This window comes from Oratosquilla oratoria, chromosome 12, assembly GCF_046742065.1.
Source record: "Oratosquilla oratoria isolate Oo_2021 chromosome 12, ASM4674206v1, whole genome shotgun sequence".
Classification (NCBI taxonomy): domain Eukaryota; kingdom Metazoa; phylum Arthropoda; class Malacostraca; order Stomatopoda; family Squillidae; genus Oratosquilla; species Oratosquilla oratoria.
In genome coordinates this window covers 38,928,437-38,952,693 of record NC_134788.1, presented here as the reverse complement: position 1 = coordinate 38,952,693, position 24,257 = coordinate 38,928,437, and the positions used below count along the sequence as shown (strand labels likewise).

General features: G+C 36.8%; 1 protein-coding gene across 4 annotated transcripts; it reads right to left on the bottom strand.

Annotated features, from left to right (window-relative positions):
- Window positions 1-8,397: 8,397 nt before the first annotated feature.
- Window positions 8,398-16,457, bottom strand: LOC143031455 (uncharacterized). Of its 4 annotated transcripts, none has more exons than XM_076195281.1 (3): window positions 15,989-16,457; window positions 10,889-10,952; window positions 8,398-10,264 (listed from the first exon to the last, which is right to left on the bottom strand). In XM_076195281.1, exon 3 carries the CDS (start codon window positions 10,205-10,207, stop codon window positions 8,726-8,728), a length of 1,482 nt encoding a protein of 493 aa, XP_076051396.1. In that variant the 5' UTR covers window positions 10,208-10,264; window positions 10,889-10,952; window positions 15,989-16,457; the 3' UTR covers window positions 8,398-8,725. The 4 variants fall into 4 exon arrangements, with proteins under 4 accessions (XP_076051396.1, XP_076051397.1, XP_076051398.1 ...); XM_076195282.1 differs by having other exon boundaries at window positions 16,128-16,457; XM_076195283.1 differs by lacking the exon at window positions 10,889-10,952.
- Between the last annotated feature and the right edge of the window lie 7,800 nt (window positions 16,458-24,257).

Genomic DNA, 24,257 nt, shown 5'->3' with positions numbered 1-24,257 from the left:
TCTACATGGAGATGACGACCGAAAATCGAAAGGATGTGGGAAAGGTGAAGGAAAGGTTACAGAAGGTTTTCGGTGAGAGCCTCTTCGAAGCGTTCTGTAAACTATAGCGAATGCGGTGGACAGGAGAACAGGTTGACGTGTTCGCCAATGACATCAGGCGATTGGCGGGCCTGGTTAATCTCGAAGGCAACAGCCTGGAGACGGTAGTGAGAATGGTTTTCGTGAATGGGTTTCCGGATCGCATATCGGCTGGGCTGCAGGAAATGGAAAATGCAGCCAAGGCGGACATGGGTGAACTGATAGCCCGCTCCAGGCTCCTGACTAAGGCTAAGGATGGAGGGCTGATGGGGGCCGTAGCCAAAGAAAAGCCATAAAGGAGGATACAGCCCGTGGCGGGAGGGTGCTCGCGGGCCGGAACCGTGGCCAATGACGCCTACCGTGAAAGGTTACGAACCACTGTACAAGACATTTCACAAGGGTTAATTAACAGAATCACTCAGCATGGGTTTCATTAGTTTCTCACGTCCAGGGTTTAATTATTATTATCATCATCATCATCATCATCATCATCATCATCATCATCATCATCATCATCAATCATCATCATCATCATCATCATCATCATTATTATTATTATTACTATTATTATTATTATTATTATTATTATTACTATTATTACTATTATTATTACTATTATCATTATTATTATCATTATTATTATTATTATTATTATTATTATTATTATTATTATTACTATTATTATTATCAATATTATTATTTTTATTATTATCATTATTATTTATTATTATTTATTATTATTATTATTATTATTATTATTATTATTATTATTATTATTATTGTCATTGTTATTATTATTATTATCATTGTTATTATTATTATTATTATTATTATTATTATTATTATTATTATTATTATTATTATTATTATTATTATCATTATTATTATTATTATTATTATTATTATTATTATTATTATTATTGTCATTGTTATTATTATTATTATCATTGTTGTTATTATTATTATTATTATTATTATTATTATTATTATTATTATTATTATTATTATTATTATTATTATTATTATTATTATCATTGTTATTATTATTATCATTGTTATTATTTTTATTATCATTGTTATTATTTTTATTATCATTGTTATTATTATTGTTATTATTATTATTATTATTATTATTATTATTATTATTATTATTATTATTATTATTAATATTATTATTATCATTATTATTATTTTTATCATTACTACTACCGAGGTCTGTTGTCCCTCCTGACCGACCGGCTGGAATTTGCTGATGGGACGGTTATTCGGGGTTACTGTTTGCAAGTATCAGATGATGACCATTTGTTGCTTTAAGCATTCTTCTTTCTTTTCAACACTATGCACTTGAGCGAACTGGTAACGTTTCCGTGTGTGGTGCACACTATGGTTATTTATCTAGTATGGGTAAGACTATTGATTTTGAAGCACTTGTAGTCACTTGTGGGTCAATCTCCGTACACGAAAAAAACCCTCCAGTTTTTGAGGGGACGTGGTGGTATACGCTGCCACCATTTAAATGTTTCAGTATGTTGTGTATTTGTGGCAATAAAACTCGACTGCGGCACTACTCTAACCGTTCGGTGGGTAATTAAACATCAAGACGGTTTTCTCGCCTATATCGGTAGTTTAAACACACTTTGTAGATCCTACCCGATCTACGTTCATCTACTGACTGTCGGTCCCTTGGCTCGCTTCTAGTTTTGTGCCATTTGAAATACTGACATAACATTTCTGCTGAGGGGCTGACAGCCTCACAATAATTTACATTTAGATATAATAAGAAGGAGGTTAGTCATTTGTACATGCTATCGTATATTAGTATCTATGTTGTGTAGTTGTTTGTTGTGATTTAATTAGTGTCCGTATTTATTTGGATACGAAATATAACGCGTGTGTTGGAATAAATGTTGTCTGGCCTCTGATTATCTCAGGCTTTGATCACGTGAAGGAAAGGAGCCTAGGGGGCGTGGGGATGTTTGTTCGTGTGTGTGTTTTGATGTAGTTTTCCATGGAAGATATTCGTTGAGGGTCACAGGGTTTCACGAGGATGGATAGAATGAGAAATGAGGTGGTGAGAAAGAGAGCAGGTGTGGAAAGGAAGCTGACAGGTAGGGCAGATGAAAGAATACTAGGATGCTTTGGGACATAGAAAGAATGAAGGAAGAAAGACTAGCTAAAAGAGTGTGGAAGACAGAACTGGAGAATGAGATGGAAAGGGGCTCTGAGTAAAAGGGGAACTTCTTTTGAGCAGGCAGTAGGAAAGGGAAGAGATAGTTGTGAGTGGAAAATGGCTGTGAATGGAAAATTGACACAGCCCGAAGGGATTGTTATTTATCTTCTCTATTTTCGGATGAAGGTACGATGAGGAGGGCCGTTTGTGTAAATGAAGCAGCTGCTCCTCCTATGAATGTGCTGTGTCCTGCTAGATTGCTTCTGACCAGGGCAATGGGCAGGGGACAGGGATGATGGTTCTTCCAGAAAGAGCTAAAATAAAAAATTGATTGATGGTGGGGGGATGCATGCCTTGGCTGGCTACCTTCCATGTAAGGGGGAAAAGGCCTATTGGTAATAGATACATTAACTGCAACAGCATAAGTTTTTTCTGTCTGTAGACAGGTTGTGATATATATTACACCAATCTCTCATTATATGAATTTCCCTAATATGTAGTTACATAACTGTAGTGTACAGGTTAGAGCTATTCACATTGGGTCCTGTCTTTATATCTATTTATAAATCTTCACCATAAAATAATTTATGTTGTCTGCCTGGACATGATAGAATTAGCTACATTATACCTATACTGTTTAATAGTAATACAATATAGCAATCCAGTATTTCTCCTCTTAATGATTTGTGGGCCAACCAAGGAGTGGATACTTCGTATCTTTGAGCCTTGGTACCTTGTGCAAAAGTGACCCATCATTGATTGATTACTTTTTCATTATCAATCTGTTCCTCCGGGTCTCTCGTGCAGGAACCCAAGAATTTCCAGATAACCAGCAACAGCCACTGAAGTGGTCTATAAGCCACTCAAGGAAGAAATATAATGTTGCCTGGGCATGGCTAGGGTAGGGTAGTATAAGAAGTATTCAGTGTCTTCTGTTTAATGGTTGCATCTATGTATGTGTCTATATATCAAGGGCCTTTTCTGCCTTATAAGGGAGATAGCTAGCCAAGGTATGTGTAAGAGGCCGGTAGTTGTACGAATGGAAATTAGGTTGAGAAATACATGGGTATTGAAATGCTGAGTCAACGAGTCAAGACTCGACGCCTACTGTTTGATAACACTGAAGGCGCCGTTCTGTCTACATAAACACGGCCGACGGAGGTGACTGTTTTATAATTGCTGATGTAATCAATTCAATGTTAGCGGCAGACCATTTGCGCAATGACGTCACCTCATGCTCACGCTCATGCTCTTGCTTTTGCTTATGCAGCAATATTTCTGGAAGGACTGTAACAGCCTCCGTATTTTTCGGACCATAAGGCGCGGGCAAAATATTTAAAATCGGCCAAAATTGGGTGGTGCGCCTTATCGTGCGGTGCGCCTTATGTGTGGCTTCAGTGAAAAAAAAAAAAAAAATGCCTCGGATAGTGACGTACTATTTTGACACGTTTCGTAGCTAGCCTGACGACGGCGACAGTGCATAGGCTTAACAAAAGTTACAACCAAGTTATAACCAAGTTGCATGTATCTTGACAAGAAAATTGGGAAAATTTCGACAGTTTTCGGGTCCATGCCACCGCATTTATTCACGCTATCATGGCTATGACATGATAGCGTCCACAACACAGACAGCCATTTTGCATTGGTCTAGTCTTGCTTCACTCAGACTGTAGTCATTTGGGTATTTTTTTAGTTTCGATCATGGGCGCAATATAGCAATATAAGATTAATTATTAATTTTGTAAATTAAAATGTATCAACGTAATATGCTAATGAAAGAAGTCGGTAGCATAGGATCGGGACGCCGTCTCTCAAGACGACGACAACGAGGACGAGCCGGATGACATTTAATTTGCAGGTAATGATTTATTAAACACAGATTAGATTAGGTTAGACGAATTTATCACCCTTTCATTTCTTCGACGTCGGCATCTATCATAACAAACATGGCGTACCATTCGTCCGACACGACTTCGTTACTTACGAAATCCGTTTCAGCATTTTGTTTTTTTATTATTATTTCCGCTCACAAAATTGCATATTACGTTGATACATTATAATTTACAAAATTAATAATTAATTTTCTATTGCTATATTGCGCCCATGGTCGAAACTAAAAATTTACCTTCATTTGTAATCTTGTGTTTTTAAGTGAATAGAGAATTCCGGGAATAAACTGCTACTGTTGGTTTTATTCCCCACAATTCCCGTAACATGTTTTTTTTTTTTTTTTATAGGTGGTCTGATTTCACTGACCAAAATAAAAAATATATCATTTATTTTTGTAATTTTGCTAAATCCCAACCGATTTTTCTCATTCAACAACGAAAATGTTCAGTTCTGAATGCACTCACATTTGCATGATTATCCGATGACGAGACCAGGTTAGCTAGGTCAACATGAAAATGGAATTCCTGATATTTGAGCTGAAGTAGTTCTCATGGGATGCAGAAAGTCGCTATGAGTACAATGCAATTTGAATTATCCATCTAGCTGTCCTAGTTCTCTAGATATTGCATTTTGAAGGGAAAATCGGGCCGAAACGTGCGGTCTGACTAATCGCCGATCAAACGTAAACAATGACGGTTTTTACTGACAGGCACAATTTTATATAAGAATTTAGCATATGGTTGCATTATTTGACCTATTTTCTTTAGAATGTGTGATTTCCATGTAATTTAATCAAAGAATTACATTTTCATCCTCTGTAAAATTACCCACCACAGCTACGAATACCGTCAAATTACATGAAAATCACACAATTTAAAGAAAATAGTTTGAATAATTCAACTATATGCAATCTATTACACTAATAACACAACAGTAACAAACTTAATAGTGTAGCTTGATCCATACCACCAATGATCATAGATAGCGGGCAGGAATCGTAGCTGTGGTCCGTAATATTACGGAGGATAAAAACGTAACTTATCTTTGATCATATTACATGAAAATCACACATTTTAAAGAAAATAGTTCAAATAATTCAACTATAAGTCTATTACACTAATAACATAATAGTAAGAAACTTAATAGAGTGAAGTTTGATTCATACCACCAGTGATCATAGATAAGATGGCGGGATGGACGTTGATGTTGTTATCCGATAATCCGACCCGATAGAAAAAGAAAAAAGAAAAAAAAAATAATAATAATTAGTACCACCGATTTCTCAGCTCTTCCGTAACACGCTGCCTTTATTTTGGTATTAGAATAATCCGCGAGACTAGTAGTTTTCGTTCATTTTGGTCAGTTGCCAATACACTGAATTTATTTAGCTCATTTTTTACACTGAAACATAAACCAATTTTCGATTTACTGCTGAATGCAAGCCGCCATGTTTATCTTATGTTTTATGTACCGACATGTAACTGATGATGTAATTATTTGAAATTTACTACGATCGTAGTAAATACACTCGCATAACATTTGCATGAATGAAATTTCCCGCGGTATGTAAATTTGGGCGTTTGCATGGCGTGCGCATAAAATGACGCGCTATTGTGCTCGTCATCGACGGTGGCGCCTCTGGTGGTGTTTGACCTACCTAACCAGGTGCGCCTTATGGTCAGGTGCGCCTTATGTAAGGACGGGGAATAGCAAATTACGGGTGCGTCTTATGGTACGAAGCGCCTTATGGTCCGAAAAATACGGTACACATTACTTTCCTTTGGACACTATAAATATGCCCTAACAACAGTAATTCTTTTATACAAAAAAGCTTCTTGTACATACAGCAGGAGAAATACTATGGTAATACACTGTGGAAAGTTGGTGAGAGCAGATAGAAAAGAAATGATCTCAGCTCAAGTTTAGTCCTGAACCTGGAAATATTTCTTCACCCACCTTCCCCAGAAAATACATCAATTTTTGTACAAGAACCCATCACATTGAAACCTACATTTTCATACAATGCAAATGTAAAAGATTAAATTAAAATTAAACTAAATATTTGAGTTCCCACACAAATGTAACTATGCATCAACATTTAACCTAACATTGCTCTCTGATTAGTTATTCTACTATGTCAGGTTTTTCCATCTTGCCCTCTTTATTTGAGATACTATCATCTCAACTCAATGCCATGTCATGATAATCAAGTTCTCTGTCATCTCCCTCTTGACCTCATATTCAACACACAACATACTGTCATGTGATATCTAAGCATTCTAATGTCTTGTAACAGATAAAAATGAGCATGGCATTAAATATTTTCTCTCAGTATTTACAAGAGACTAACTAGCATCAGCATTAGCAAGGAAGATGTAAGCAAACATATATACAAACTTAAAGCAACAAAGTCCCTGGGTCCAGACAAAATTTTGCTGAGAGTACTAAGAGACTGCACATTTGAAATTGTGATAGTTTAACAAAAATATCTTGTAAGTCAGTTGACACTGGATTTGTACCTATTTCTTCAGGACAGGCAGTCATTTTCTTGTATTTAAAAAGGGAGATAAATCTTCAATGCACAATTACAGACCAATTAGTTTATAGGTAAAATACCGGAATCATTAATACCAAACAGTGTGTGCAAGCATTTAGTGAGGCATAATCTGATTTATGGCACAGCATGGGTTCATCAATGGTAGGTAGTGTGTCACTAATCTTTGATCTTTTGACACTAATTTGTCTACAAGGAGGCAGATAATACCAATAGTTACAGTATTATATACCTCAAACTGAGCAAAGTGTTCAACAAGGAGCCCCACCAGAGAATACTAAATAAAATCAAGGCCCATGGCATAGGAGGAAGTATTTGAATGGATTACAGCATAGATTTGTGAATGAAAACAGTGGGTCACCATTAACAGTTTAAAATCCAATTGAGGAGAGCTACTAGTGTTCCCCAGGGCTGTTTTGGGTTTATAAATGACTTGGGCATTGGGATTGAAAGTGATGTTAATAAGTTTGCAAGATGACACTATACTAGGTCCAGGAAAGATGCTGGGATTACTACAGGAGGATCTTGGTTGTATGATTGGAGAAATGCCAAACGGACTTACATATCTTAAAACACAGTGTATTAAATGTAGAATTATACAACTCAATTAACAGGTATGAATTAGATAATGCCATATTGAAAAAATTGATGTGAAAAGAAATGAGGAGTGTTGGTGAGTAGTCTGGACCTTAAATATAGAAAATAAAAAAGCTATATCCCTCCTTGAGGTCAAACACAACTCTTATAATAATAACTATGGTATATATCTTTTCACAGTTATTCTTTTCTCCTCCTTAGTTATCGCTGCCTTAACATTATTGAATGTAATGAAAAGGATGAAGACATTAAAAAGAATCAAACACTTGCTAGCATGAGAAATTGTAGTATCCCGGAGCCCCCCTGTAAGAAGTTGGTAGAAAAGAGGGAGGAAAGAAGGGTTGTTGCATTTTGTACGTGGGTTGTTTATAAATAACAGTACAGCAAGCTGCCTAAGTCAGCTTTGTGTGGGGGGGTAATAAAATACTCTTTGTAAATAACAGGCTAAGTGAGCTGCCAGAGTCTGATTTGTGGAGGTAATAAAATAGCTGTGCTTGGGAACTTGAATATAGATTTACTTATTGCTGAAATGACACTCTTTTGTAACCTGAGAATTATGCAGGGACTACTCGAGATTATTTGAAGTAACAATATTGCCATAAAGGCTTGAAACAAAATCTGATTGGTGAGTGAAAGGGTGGAGGAGGAGAAAATTCTTATTGGTTCATGAATGTAAGATGCCCTTTGGGGGGGAGGATCTTAAATGTAAAGTTAAAGTTCATTGGACCAAAGAAATCTCTACGTCATTGCTCTTGTATACATGCTCGCTGGGTATTTCTTTGAAGAACTTGAGAGAGTGCACTGTATTCTATTGACTTGACAGAAAGAAGAAAGATATACAAGAACATAGAGATTTGTCTCCTAGACAGAAAATAACAAGTGATTTGTCATATCAATAAGCGAGGGTTGACTGTGATGACTACACCAAGAATAGGTCTAACATGGCATTAGGATTTATTGCAAGGACCATTACACACATAAGTGAAAATTAAGCTAATCAGTGAACACTATCTGATGATAAACGTAATCTACATGATGTGGTACAGTTTAGGTGGTTCCTATCCTATAGAATATTAGTTCAGTAGAATCAGTAGAGGTGAATGAATGACCAAAATGATACAAGAACTTCTAAATTGACCATACATACAAAGACAGGGTTAGGCACCTTTACATCCACACTCTGGAAAGACCAAGATTATGGGGTGATCTAATAGAGGTATTCAAATGGGTTAAGGACTTCAATAAGGGTGATGATGGCAAGGTGGTCATCATATCAAGACAATAGGGCAGGACTAATAGTAATGGATGGATTCCAATTGGTCAAATTTTGGTTTAAGAAGGAAGTATGCGAAAACTGGTTTATCAACAGTGGTTAAGGAATGGAATGAACTTATTAACCATGTAGTAAGCATTGAAACAATTGTTTTTAAGAGATATTAAATAGTTAATGGATAGGGATGAAAGGTGGTAAAGGACATAGATTTCCCTAGTGTAGGCCTTATGGTCTCTTGCAGTCCCTCCATTCTTATGTTCTTGGTAGTGTGAGTTCTGAGGTGTTTTTTCAAATTACTAGATTGAGTAAATGAAGACTTGCAAAGAGTACATTTATATGGCTTCTCACTAGTGTGAGTTCCCATGTGAAGCTTCAAATTACCAGACTGGGAAAATGAAGCCTGACACACACTACATTTATAAGGCTTCTCACCAGTGTGAGTTCTCATGTGAATCTTCAAATAAGAAGTATGGGCAAATGAAGTCTGACACACAGTACATTTATAAGGCTTCTCACCAGTGTGAGTTCTCATGTGACTCGTCAAAGGAGAAGACTCAGAAAATGAAGCCTGACACACAGTACATTTATAAGGCTTCTCACCAGTGTGAGTTCTCATGTGACTCTTCAAATGAGAAGACTGGGAAAATGAAGCCTGACACACAGTACATTTATAAGGCTTCTCACCAGTGTGAGTTCTCATGTGAATCTTCAGATGAGAAGACTGGGAAAATGAAGCCTGACACACAGTACATTTATGAGGCTTCTCACCAGTGTCATTTATATGCTTCTCACCAGTGTGAGTTCTCATGTGACTCTTCAAATTGCCTGACAAGGAAAATGAGGCCTGGCACAGAGGACATTTGTGAGGCTTCTCACCAGTGTGAGTTCTCATGTGACTCTTTAAATTACATGACGCGGAAAATGAGGCCTGACACTGAGGACATTTATAAGGCTTCTCACCACTGTGAGTTCTCATGTGACTCTTCAAATTGCCAGCCCATGAAAACGAGGAGTCACATAAACTACATTTATAAAGTTTCTCAACACAGTGAGTTCTCATATGATTTTTCAAACTACTAGATGAGGAAAATGAAGCTTCACAATGGGTACAATTATAAGGTGTCTCCCCAGTGTGAATTCTTAGATGTTTTTTCATACAACTTGAATTTGTGAATGAAGACTCACAATATTTACATTTATAAGGTTTCTCACCTGTGTGAGTTCTCATGTGACACTTTAGATGAGCTGACTGAGAAAATGCTGAGGTACAAACAGTACATTTATAAGGCTTTTCTCCAGTGTGAGTCCTCATATGGCTTTGTAAGACACCATGCTGTGAAAATGAAGACTCACACAAGGTGCATTTATAAGGCTTGTCACCAGTATGAGTTCTCATGTGCACCCTTAGTGAATCTTTGGAAAATGAAGACTCACACAAGGTGCATTTATAAGGCTTGTCACCAGTATGAGTTCTCATGTGAGCCCTTAGTGAATCTTTGGAAAATGAACCATCACATACTTCACATTTGATACATTCCTTAAAACTTTCCTTTTCATAAGAAACTTTAGCACAGGATATATTAGAGTTTGTTTCCTTTCCACATTTTCTATCATTCAATAATTGTTCTTCTGTCTTGTCATTCATCTTGAAAAATGTTCCTTTCTCAATGTACAACTGATATTACTGTGTGGCTTCCTGTACCTTTATGAATAAAAAATGACAACACATTAATATACATACTTCCTTAATACTTCCATGTATAAAATGATAATAACAATGAAAGCTGTTTAAACATTGAATTTGAAAAAGAAACCAACATAATGTAGGCATATACATTATTCTTGAAAACACTTGTATTAATGCTCAATATCTTCATACAAAAGTTAACTTTAATAGGCAATGGACATTAGAAAACTTGTATACCTGAATTATCACCCAATAAAACTGAGCTACTGTAGATGGCTTAATATTTGTTCAGCCTAAAAACAAATCTATTATGCTGTACTAGGCTCCTGGCCTTGTAATCACTGTGTCAGCAGATTGAGCCTCATCTGGGCCTGTGAGCTTAAGCTTTTTACTGGGGGAGGTTACTTCTTTTGCTGGGCACCACAGGGGAGGGGGCTTGCCTTGGCTGAAATCTGAGTTGTCTTTGAGACTGATATCAAAACTGAAACCTGGCAACTTCAACTTTCCTTTGTAATGAACACTTAGAATTCTTACACAAGGAAAATTACTTTCCAATCTAAAAATAATTCTGAAAAGGATCAATCTGTGTTCCACCCTTCCCTTTAAACCATGTGTATATTTGCATATGTGTACACTTACCAATGCACACTTTCTTTCTTGAATCTTACAGGAACGAGTCTAGCTTCTTACATTTGCTATTTGCCTGAAAATCATGAAAGTGTGGGAAACATTACATTTCATAGATATGCACTTGAAAGTCTGGTTTGTCTTAGACTGGAATATGAATCAGTGGTAAACCACACCCAAAGAAAGATAATAAAAATAGAGAATGCAACACGATTCAATTGTAAAAGACAAAACACAAGAAGAATGACTGAGAACACTGGTACTTCCTTTACCAGAAGAGAGACGAGAGGAAAACTGAGCCGTTGAGCAGTAGGCGTCACTCAGGTTAGGTCAAACTGGAGTAGCTACCTCAAACAGTGAGATGGAGAGGGGATGTGTTTCATTAATCAGCACCAAAGAAGTACAATCTCTACATAGTAGAATTGTAGCCACTTCAATACAAGTCAAATTCTCATGTATGTATGATTCATCACACTACTCACATTATAAAACATAAAGTCACTAATGTATTACTTGTTATCTCTTACTCTGAGTAATAATAAACAAAGAAAACATGATCAAGCCAGTAAACAGAATCCAGGGGTAACACACAACTACAAAAAAATATTTATAATCAAGACACCAACAGCTGCATCCTCGTGTACCCACTTGTGCCTCACAATGCCTACATAGTTCTCATTGTACCAAAATAGTTAAGGGACTTACAGAAGAGAATCAAGTTCTTTGATTGAGAGCCCAAAACATGGACGACAAACCATGTTTGGAACCTGGGTGAAAAACAGTGGGGAATAAAAAAAAAAATGAAAGATGGTTAAAAGCCCCCACAAGCTTGCTTGAATGCAGATTCTTTTCAAACTCTCATGGATCTACAAAAAGAAACAAAGATGCAAGAGAAAAGGGCAGCTGTTAGATCCCTGCCTACAAGTAAAACTTTGGTTGTAGGGGATAGCCAGGTGAGATATTTGGATAGGGACTTCTGTGACAAAGACAGGAAGCATAGAACCCAGGTGTGTTTCCCCAGGGTGGGGATAGTTGATGTTAGAGACAGAATTGAAGAGTGTATAGTCAGGGAAGGTGTGAAACCTATTGTTTGCTTGAATGCTGGGGGAAATGACATAGGAAAGTTAGGGAGGGAGGAATTGTTTTCAAGGTTCCGGGATACACTAGATAAGATAAGGTATAAGGGACGGGTTTCTATTGTATGTATTTACCTAGTTGTATTTTATGGGAAGGGGAGCCACACTCATGGTGTCCCGCATTTGTATCACTATTTATGTCCCGCATTTATATCACTACTTTTTCATCCAGTTTGTTCCAAGTGTCCACCACTCTGTGTGGAAAACTGTTCTTCTTTATATCTCTTCTATAACTATGTTTTTTTAGTTTCTTTCCATGTCCTCGTGTTTCTCTTGTCCCAATTTAACAAGTCCTCTCTATCGAGTATTTCTGTGTCCTTCATGATTCTATAGATGGTCAGGTCACCTCTCTTCTTTGCTCCAGAGTCACTAACTAAAATTTAGCCAGTCTTTCCTCATGTGACAAGTTTGAAAAAGCAGTAGCCATTTTTGTGGCTGCTCTCTGGATTCTTTATATTCTTTTTGGTACTGGGTGACCACAATGTCGCCGCATATCAGTGTGACTAATATTTTTTAATAATTTCTTCATCCAAATATGTAAATGCCACTTTTATTGATCTTGGCAAATTATAGGATTCTCCAACAATTTTGTTTATTTATCATAGGACAATTCGTTTGAGATAATTACTCCCAAATCTTTTTCAGATCCTACTTTCTTTACCTCCTTAGTTCCAATTCTATATTGTCCCGATATTCTATTCTTACTTTTTCCAAACTCCATTATGCTACACTAAATATTGAAGTCCACTTCCCATTTCTGACTCCACTTCCAAACATTATTCAGGTCTTACTTTAGTGATTTGCAATCCGTTTCGGTTTTTATTTTCCTTAACAATTTAGCACCATCTCCAAAGAAGCTCATGTAACATTTCACATCATCATCCATGTGATTCATGTCAATAGCAATCCTTCTGAGGCACAGAGTTGGAGGCATGTGGCATTCCAGGGCTATTGCAATGAACTTTAGGCTGGTAAAACAGTGCGAGTCCATTGGATGGGCATTTGTCGACAACTGGGGTCGCTTTTATAGTAAGAATCATCTATATACAAAGAACCAATATGGATTTAGAAGTGGAAGATCATGTACTACAAAGTTAATATGCTTTTACTCAAGATTGATAGATATAATACAAGAAAGAGATGGCTGGGCAGACTGTGCCTTCCTGGACCTACAAAAGGCTTTTGATAAAGAACCACACAAAAAACTACTAAGAAAAATTGAAACAATAGGTGGAATACAGGGAAAATTATTGGAATGGATTAAAGATTTCTTGAAAGGAAGAAACATTAGAGTGGTACTTAGAGAAAAGAATTCAAATTAGGTAAACATGTTAAGTGGTCCCCCAAGGCTCCAATAATGTTTGCTGTTTATATAAACGACATGGATGAAGGAATTGAATGTTATATAAACTTCTTTGCAGATGCGAATCTATTGAAGAGAGTAAGTAAAGAACAATACAAATATTTTCAAGAAGACCTGGACAAAGTCTGGAAATGGAGTAAAAAGAACAAAGTGAATTTCAATATTAAGAAATGTAGTATAATGGAATTTGGAAAAAGTAAAAATAGAATATCTGGTCAATACAAAATTGAAACAAAGGAAGTTACAAAAGTAAACTCAGAAAGAGACCTAGGAGTAATTATCTCAAACAACATGACACCACACAAACATATAAACAAAATAGTTGGAGAAACCTACAATTTAATGAAATCAATGAAAGTGGCCTTTGACTGCATGGACAAGGAAATGGTAAAGAGAATACTAGTTACACTGATAAGACCAAAATTAGAATATGCAGCATCACTATGGACACCCAGTACAATAAAAAACATAAACTAGAAAGAATTCAAAGAGCATTGACAAAGATGGCACCAACACTTAGCAAGTTAACATACAAATAAAGATTGGACAAACTAAACTTACTAACTCTGGAGCAAAGAGAAAGAGGCATTTTGGTAACCATCTACAGAATTATGAAAGGGATGGACATCCTTGATAGGGATGATCTACTTAAATGGGACAGAAGAAATACAAGAGGACACAAGAAGAAACTTAAAAAGGACAGTTACAGAAGAGATTTGAAAAAGAGCAGCTTTCCACACAGGGTAATAGATACATGGAATAAATTGAAGGAGAAAATGGTGAGTGCTAAAACTATACATGATTTTAAGAAAGAAAAGAAACTTAAAAAGGACAGTTACAGAAGAGATTTGAAAAAGAGCAGCTTTCCACACAGGGTAATTGATACATGGAATAAATTGAATGAGAATACGGTGAGTGCTAAAACTATACATGATTTTAAGAAAGAACTGGATGCAGAAAGATACAACTGTGGGTCACTACAAGCATAGCTCTTCTCCCGCAAAATATAACTAGGTAAATACTTGTCACCCAAAGGATTTTGGCTACTTGCTGAATCCCTTGAGTGAGAGGTAGGCATCCTGCACAGTTTTTCAGGTAGATTACATGGGAGTCGGGTAGTATCAGAATATAGTTTAGGCAATACAAACAACTCAGAGAAGGACTGTGATATGAATCACCTGATCAGGTGGAGGGAAAATAAATTAAAAATTTACTATACAAACAGCAGAAGCATAATAAATAAAATTTATTTGCTGTGAGGTAAAGCATGTGTATATTTTATATTATACCTATTACTGAGTCCCGGATCAATATGGCCGATAGATATTTCCTTCCTGAAATTCAGATAGAAGGATATGAATATTTTCACAAGGACAGTGTTGGCAGGAGTGGGGGAAGAGTAGCACTTTTAGTTAAAAGTACAATAAATTGTGATTGAAGATTGTATATATATATATATATAAAAGTGGATGAAGTGAAGTGAGGAGGAAGACCAAAAATAAGTTGCAGGGATGGGGTGAATGGTGTTTCAAGATGCATGGGGTAAGAGTGTAAAAGACAGAAGGAAGTAGATAGGGATTGTAAATGAATAGTACAACCCAAAGAGATGTTCTCATCTAATTCACAAATTTCCAACACTAAACGAAAGCTTACAATTTTTAGTCCTACTCATGGTTAGGTTATGCAAGATTTAGTCACATGATGGCTAATTGAAAAAAAAAGTGTTATTCTACCAGAAACATTCACAGTTCTGGTTCAATTAGCTCATCAAAATTTCTTCTGGCTCATGCATAGAGAAAATAATAATAATAATTTTTTTTTTTTTTATTAAAATAAATAAAATTTTGTAGAGTTGGTCATATTCCATAAGAGGTGTTTAGAGCATAGAAATTAGCATATTTAATAAAGTGGAAGATGCAAACACATGGGGTATCTACTGCCATAGTTGTTGGCATATTTCTTTGAGTTCAAAAATAGCTATACCTGACCTTGTGTATTTCTTGATAAGTTATAATTCAAACTAATTTTTTTATGTATAACTAGATAGTTATGACTATTGCGTATTTTGCTGGTTAAAGGTCACATGATAATTAACCTATCTTAACTTGCAGAATATCCTCTTTTTACCTGTAACAGCATAGTGAAAGTTTCGCACAGCAGTAATTGTATGATGAAAATAATGATATACGAGAACAAAAATTTTAACTTTTGTCAACCTGAGTCTTCCTCTCTACTTCAAGTACTTATGTTCATCTGTGGAGTCCCTGCTTTGTCATTAGTCCAAATCTTGCTTATGAAACAACTGTTTTGGAATTCTCTCACAACACAAGTCCCAAAGCTTAAGTGGTGTAGAAAGTGATACACCTTGCACTTGAAAATACCTATATAAATGTATAGTCATGTCAATGGGTCTTACATATTTGTAACTGGATTCTATTCCTGTATCATACAAAAATTTCGGATGCACACAACTGTACCAGTTGATATATGGCCCATGTGTTCCTAGTGATAAATGTTGTGATAGGAGCGATGGTGTACTTCATTTCCTTCGCAAGTGCGTAGTTTTTTCGATATTAAATATGAAAGATATGTAACTTGGGTTACCTCGCTTACCAGAACGATCTGAGGGGGACGTGTGGGAAAACGGGGTTTTTGGGTGGGGAGTAGCAATAAATGGAGTAATGGACGTTCACAAGAGGACAGAGTGATGAGATTTCTAGCCAGGAATGTCATATAACTACAAATAAATCACCCCTGTTGGCGGGAGTGTCCCGTGTTTTGGGGCTTATAAATGGCAGCCATGTTGTGGTTTACAAGCGGCAGCGAGGAATCGCTAAATTTAGCGAAGCCTACTCCGGTCTATAGTTACCTCGCTTACCAGAACGACTTGAGGGGGACGTGTGGGAAAACGGGGTTTTTGGGTGGGGAGCGTGATTCAATAACAATAACAAATATGGACGAATCCTAGTTCTCACTAGGTATCCGTACATAGTAGGTGGAAATTTTAGTCCTGTTATTGGATATTATGCATTAATTTTTGTGTTAGACATCTTCTGCAACAGTCAATACTCCGTGTGTACATTCCCCCCCCCCCCCCAGATCGTCCGAGAGGAGAGGTAGGCCAAAGTGCATAACTTTAACAATTAATATCGTTAAAAGTACGCAATTGCGACAGATATGAAGTACACCATCGCTCATATCAAAACATTTATCACTAGGAACACATGAACCACATATCAAGTTGTACAGTTGTGTGCATCTATAAATTGTCCATTGGACAATTTATAGATGCACACAACTGTACAACTTGATATGTGGTTTATGTGTTCCTAGTGATAAATGTTGTGATATGAGCGATGGTGTACTTCATATCTGTCGCAATTGCGTACTTTTAACAATATTAATTGTTAAAGTTATGCACTTTGGCCTACCTCTCCTCCCGAACGATCTGGGGGGGAAACCGTGGTTTTTGGCTGGGGGTTAATGTACACACGGAGTATTGACTGAAGGAAATGAAGTACACCATCGCTCCTATCACAACATTTATCACTAGGAACACATGGGCCATATATCAACTGGTACAGTTGTGTGCATATATAAATTGACCGAAAAATCTCAAAAACATTTTATCCCTTAAATTCTTGTTGCATATGATTATGAAAGACAATTTTATTAGAAACAAAATGCTTTTTAGATTTTTGAAATAGCTCGAAAATAAGGGAGATACATTTCTTTTTTTATCCCGAATTTTTGGCTACCATAACAAAAGGTCAGAATTTTGGTAAAGAAATACACATAAAATGATAAACTCAAAACCACTAGTCCGCTTTTGTTAAAATTTGGAATACTTGGGCTTTATGGGTCAAGGAATTACCTGGGCATGTCAAAAACAATGTGGAACATCTCCATTATACCAAATTTGCCTTTTCATGGCAACTATTAATTTTTTTTCTTCATGAAAGTAGCATATTAAGGTTTTATGGTTTAACAAATCACCTGAGCATGTCAAAAACAATGTAGGACCTTCCTTTTACACTATTCTTACTAACTCATTTCATGTTGCCATGGCAACTATTGTCAATTTAGAGATAATCATCTGTAAAATCCAAACCCCTGGCCCAATTGACATGCAACTTGGCATATGAAGGTATTATGGGTAAACAAATCACCTGAGCATGTCAAAAACAATGTAGGACCTTCCTTTAATACTGTTCTTACTAACACCTATCATGTAACATTTTCCATCAATGTAATGTATGCACAATGTAATGTATATGCAGCTAAAAGAACTCTACTATCACATTAAAAAGTGCATATATAGGTGCCTTAGCCCTTACCCTTAGATTGCCTCTCAGTACACTAACCAGTCAGTACTGCAACTATCCTCAGACCTAACTTAAATTTACATTGATATTGGTGCATTATTTTTTACACCAACTTACTGAAATAGAAAAAAAAAAGAATAAATTATTTTTACTTTCAAAGGAGTTATTTTGTTTAATCATGTTATCTGTACATACATATACCAAGGCTTTTTCCCCCCTTACAAGGGAGGTAGCCAAAAAGGGAAAGGCGTAAAATCATTCCCACCCATTCCATCCCTGAATACACTCCACACCCCTCCACCCTCCCTCTTATCTTAGCACCTCCTGGATGACGGGTCATCCCTGCACCTTGTCCACTGCCCTGGGTCAAAAGCAGTGTCGCAAGACACAGCACATCCACAGCAAGGCCGCTTCATTAAATCAGCGACCCCCCCTCTCCGTCCCCCCATGCACAAAAGGAGAAGACAGGGAAAAATCCCTTTGGGCTGCGTCAAATTTTGCTCACACATACTACCTCACCCCCCATCCCCCCACCCATTCCACCTCATGCATCACAACATCATCCATATACAACCATTCTCCATTCACCCCTGTCTTCTGTCCACTCCCATCCTTCCTCAACAGACATTCCCCTCTTCCCCAAAGGCCCCTTCACCCCATCCATCCACCTCATCCTAGAATGTCCCCTCATGTTCACTCCCTCCACATCTGCCTTCCATACCTCTTTTACTAGTCTTTCTTCACTCATTCTTTCCCTGTGTCCAAACCATCCTAATTCTCTTTCATCAACCCTATCTTCCAACTCCCATTCCACCCCCGTTCTTCTTCTCACCTCCTCATTTCTCACTCTATCTAGCCTAGTAACCCCCATCATACTTCTCAGACACTTCATCTCAAACACATTCAAACTCCTTCTCTCTTCCTCTCTTATGTTCCATGTTTCTGCCCCATACAGTGGTGTTGGCACAATCACTCCTTCATATAGTGTCTTCTTAGCATCCATTCCCAAATGTCTATTCCTCATTACACTCTTCAATCCACCAAGGCATTTACTCGTTTCTCTCAATCTACATTCTACCTCCACCTTTTCCTGCCACATTTGCACCCAAGTATCTAAAACTATCCACTTCCTCCAATCGCTCTCCCTTAATGCTCACTTCCAGCCTACTGCCACTTTCACCCCTTGTACATCTCATCACCTTACTTTTACCCACATTTATCTTTAGCTTTCTTCTATCACATACTCTCCCAAACTCTGTCACCAACTCCCTCAGTCCCTCCTCCGATCCTGCCACAAGCGCAGTGTCGTCAGCAAACAACAGCTGGCTCAGCTCCCACTTTTCTCCATTTTCTTTAACCATCTCCAATCCCTGACCCACTACCCTTGCATTTACCTCTTGCACTACCCCATCCATGTATAAGTTGAACAGCCAGGGCGACATAACACATCCTTGACGAAGTCCCACCTTTACCTCGAACCACTCACTCTCTCCATTTCTAATCCTGAAGGTGAAGGTGGAACTGGGATAGGAGATGTGGGTCTTTGTAAGTGCATATGGGCCTGGCAGTGAGAAGAGTGTAGAATAAAGGGAGGCCTTCTGGATAGATTTAAATGAGTGCTTAGAGGATTTAGGGAGAAATGTCAATGTAATAGTACTGGGAGACCTTAATGCTAGGGTAGGAAATGGTCCAATTGATGGAGTGGTTGGTAAATGTGGAGTTCCAGGAAAGAATCGTAGTGGAGAGTTGATGGTGGAAATGTGTCTAGAAAGAGAGTTGATGATAGCAAATACAGTGTTTCGGAAGAAAGTCAAGCATAAGTACACATGGGAGAGGGTGGTAGATAGAGCGTTGATGGATTATGTAGTGGTAAATAGGACTATGATAGGAAGAGTTAAGGATGTACATGTGCTAAGGGGAGATGGTGGGGGAATATCAGATCATTTTTTGGTGGAAGGTAAGTTGAGAGTGGAGGATAGATGGAGAAAGAGGAAAGGGACAAAAGGTAGGGAGGTGCTTAGAGTGAACTCTTTAAATGAAAAGGAAAAGGAGAAGTACAAGAAGCTGAAGGAGGAGTGGGAGGGAGTGAAGGATAGAGTAGAACTAGGTGTGGAGGAGGAATGGGGATGATTCAAGGAGGGAGTCACAAAGTGTGCAAGGATGGTGTGTGGAACAAGAAGGACAGGAGGAAATAGAAGGAAGGGTAGTGAATGGTGGGATGAGGAAACAAAGAAGGTTGTAGAAGAGAAGAAGCGAGCTTTCACAGATTGGTTACAAAATAGGACGAGGGAGTCATATGAGAGGTACAGAGAAAAGAAAAGAGAAGTAAAGGTAAAGGAGGCAAAGAGGAGAGCAGATGTGAAGTTGGGTAAGAGTATGGCAGAAAATCTTGAAAGTAATAAAAAGATGTTTTGGAAAGAAATTAAGAGAGGAAGAGGAGGCGAATCAAGTAGAGAAGAAAAGGTAAAAGGTGCAGATGGAGAGATGATAATGGAAGAGAAGGCAGTAAGGGGAAGATGGGCAGAGTATTTTAGGGAGTTGCTAAATGTGAAGGAGGATAGGGAGGGATAGTTGCAGTGGGAAATGCTAAGAAAATGACCGTGATGAGTGAGGAAAATGGAGTAGAAATAAGGAAGTATGAAGTGAAGGCAGTTGTTAAGATGATGAAAGCAGGTAAGGCACCTGGTCTGGATGGATGCCATGCAGAATGTCTAAAAAAGAGGAGGTACAGTGATGGTGGACTGGCTGGTGAGGTTATTTAATGTTTGCTGGAGAGAGGGTAGAGTGCCGGAGGACTGGAGGAGTGCCTGTATAGTTCCACTTTACAAGGGAAAAGGGGACAAGTGTGAATGTAGTAGTTTCAGAGGGATTAGCTTGTTAAGTGTAGTTGGGAAGGCTTATGGGAGGATCTTGATTGAGAGGATTAGGAGAGGAACAGAGGGAGTAATTGGTGAGGAACAGTGTGGATTTAGGACGGGTAGAGGTTGTGTAGATCAGATCTTTGTGGTAAGACAAATATGTGAGAAAGCTATAGGAAAGGGGAAGGATGTTTTTTGGGCTTTTATGGATCTGGAAAAGGCTTACGATAGGGTAGACAGAAAGGCACTGTGGGAGGTTATGCAGATATATGGGATAGGAGGAAAGCTTCTGGGAGCTGTCAAGAGTTTTTATGAGAGTAGTAGAGCTTGTGTCAGGATGTTATCTATAATCATGATAATCTGAATGAACAGCCTTATTTCAGTAGCTCATGTCTATTATCATTAAACCAAGAAGAAAATTAAGTCTTGTCTCTACTATTCTAGACTCATGGTCATGGACGTGGTCCACGACGTGGAATACTAACCATATTATTAATAGTTATTTCATATATTTGCTATCATAGCCATAGCCGGCTATGTAATAGGCATAGCATAGCCTGTTTAACATCTTAGAATTCATACATACATATACCAAGGCTTTTTCCTCCTTACAAGGGAGGTAGCCAAAAAGGAAAAGGCATAAAATCATTCCCACCCATTCCATCCCTGAATACACTCCACACCCCTCCACCCTCCCTCTTATCTTAGCACCTCCTGGATGACGGGTCATTCATACCAGAATGATGTACAGGTAGTCGTCGACTTACGATCGAGTTCGGTTCCAACAGATAGGTCGTAAGTCGATTTGGATGCAAGTCGGTCTTTATATATATACAGTATATATTACCCTTTATATATGTATGTGTGTATATATATATATATTACCCTTTAGATTTTTTTGTTACTGTATATATACTGTATATTGTATATTATATTTAGCGTACTGAAATAACCTTAACATCTTCGAACTATGTTGTATAGTATTCTTTAACCTTTCTATAATTTTTGCCGATTTAAACGCAAAGTTTGATACTGTATTAGTCTTGGCAAATTAGTTTTCTGAATAAAAATCTAAAGACAAGAAACTATAAAATATAATATTCAAAGTAGCAATGATGTTTATTAGCCTCTATTCTCCCGGATATGAGTAACTTTGAAATCGTTGGTAATAGCGCAGCTGTACAATCACGATCCTCAGATGCCTACTCCACATATCGAGATTCTCCGATACTCTTGTTTGTAGTAGTCGTAGTATGTAGTCGTAGAGGGTGTTATTGACAACTAATACAGGTAGTCGTCGACTTACGACCTATGCGACTTACGACTGATCGACTTTACGACCACGAGATAGTGCAATAATATTTAACATTTAATAGAGTAATAGAATTGCAATGTTATGCCTGGCAGTGCAGTACAATTACTTTGCACGCCACGAGAAGCAAGTACGACAATTTTGGCAGGCTGCCGGCAGCGTCAGCATTTCAGCCAGCTAAATATTCTTTCATTTTGTTTGAAGTAAAATGTTTTCTAATTTTGCATTGCATTTTGTATTTTTATATATTTTGCAATTAATAAAATGTAACAGTAAAACTTTTTTGTGTGCCTAGGCTAGTTTGTTGTCCATAACAGTATGTTCGGTACAGTACGTAAACGAAAAGAATGTTTTGAAATAAAATTTTACCTTGCATTTTGTATTTTTATATGTTTTGCAATTATTAAAATGTAACAGTAAAACTTTTTTATGCTTAGTCTGTTGTCGATAACAACATGTTCGGTACAGCATTTTGTATTTTTATGTTTTGCGATTAATAAAATGTAACACTAAACTTTGTTTATGCTCTGTTGTCGATATTTTCGGTATAGTACATAAACGAAAAGAATGTGTTTTGAAATAGAAATTTTCCTAATTGTGCCTTGCAATGATTTTGATTTAACAAACAAAAAAGTATTTGTAGGTCAAAGATGACAGGACTTTATTCAGTGTGCGTCGGCCTAGGCTGTGTTTCCTAACGAAAATTATATAAAGTTAACGAATATTAAAGAACGTAGCTCAAAGATGATACAATTTTATTCAGTATGCATACATTTCCTAAAGAAAGTCTGGTGGTAAAATAATAAAAATGTTGAAAAATACAGTATCTAATATCATAGGTCAAAGATGATAGGTTTTTATTCAGTATGCTTAGGCCTAAGCTACGTTTCCCAAAGAAAATCAGATAAAATTATAAAAAGGTTAAAAATACTATACAACATAGTTCAAAGATGCTAAGATTATTTCAGTATGTTAAATATAATATACAAAACATATATACAGTAACAAAAATAATACATAAAGGGTAATATATACTGTATATATATAAAATCCGACTTGCGTCCAGATCGACTTACGACCTGTCTGTCGGAACCGAACTCGGTCGTAAGTCGACGACTACCTGTATGTATATATATATATATATATATATATATATATGTATATTATCCTTTAAATTTTTTGTTACTGTATATACTGTATATTGTATATTATATTTAGCATACTGAAATAATCCTAACGTCTTCGAACTATGTTGTATAGTATTCTTTAACCTTTCTATAATTTTATCTGATTTTCTTTGGAAAACGTAGCCTAGGCCTAAGCATACTGAATAAAATCCTATCATCTTTGATCTCTATTTAATACTGTATTTTTTAACCTTTTTATTTTAGCATCAGACTTTCTTTAGGAAACGTATGCATACTGAATAAAATCTTATTATCTTTGAGCTACGTTGTTTAATATTCATTAACTTTTTCATCATTTCCGTTAGGAAACGTAGCCTAGGCCTATGCATACTGAATAAAGTCCTGTCATCTTTGACCTACAAATACTTTTTTGTTGGTTAGATTAAAATCATTGCAAGGCAAAATTAGGATTTTTTTTATTTCAAAACACATTCTTTTCGTTTACGTACTGTACCGAAAATATTGTTATCGACAACAGACTAGGCATAAACAAAGTATACTGTTATATTTAATTAATCGCAAAACATAAAAATACAAAATTCTGTACCCAAGGTCCATGTAGACTGATCAGCCAGCCGAGCGGGCCGAGCGCGGGCGAGGAGGGGTGATGATGTCATCCACGCCGCACCTCCCAGACACTCACAGTACTGACTTGAACTTGACCACCCTTGGAGCCTGTTATCTCTTCCCCTCCCCCCTTTTTTTTTTAACTGCATTACATATTACCTACATGCATTACTAATTAGATGAACACTTGGAATATTAAAGGGTCTATTGTAAGCACAAATATATTCATAGTAATTATGGCAAACAGTAGTCATAATACAAAGAAAAATTAAGTTCACACCATTCATAATGTTAGCATAAATATTCAATATTTGTTATTGAATATAAACTGCTTAATCATAACATAAACAACAAAGGAAAACAGGTAATATGGTCCTAGTGAAAAAGTAAACTACATATCATTCATGTGGTCAGTTTCATTAGCTTTACCTTTGCATGACTTATGTTTTTTCTTATTTTTCTTAATGTTATTATTTAGATTCCTAATTCTAAAGTACACAGATATTTTGGCAAAAAATGATATGACATCATGAGGTACATGAAGTGCAACATTTTCTAATTCATGAACAAGTGTTTTCAAGCACTCTTTTCCTTCCTTGAGACTGTCACCGTGTATTACTTTAAATGTTTCTC

Coding starts and splice junctions, on each gene's coding strand:
- LOC143031455 (XM_076195281.1), bottom strand. CDS start 10,207: ATGAATGACAAGACAGAAGAACAATTATTGAATGATAGAAAATGTGGA.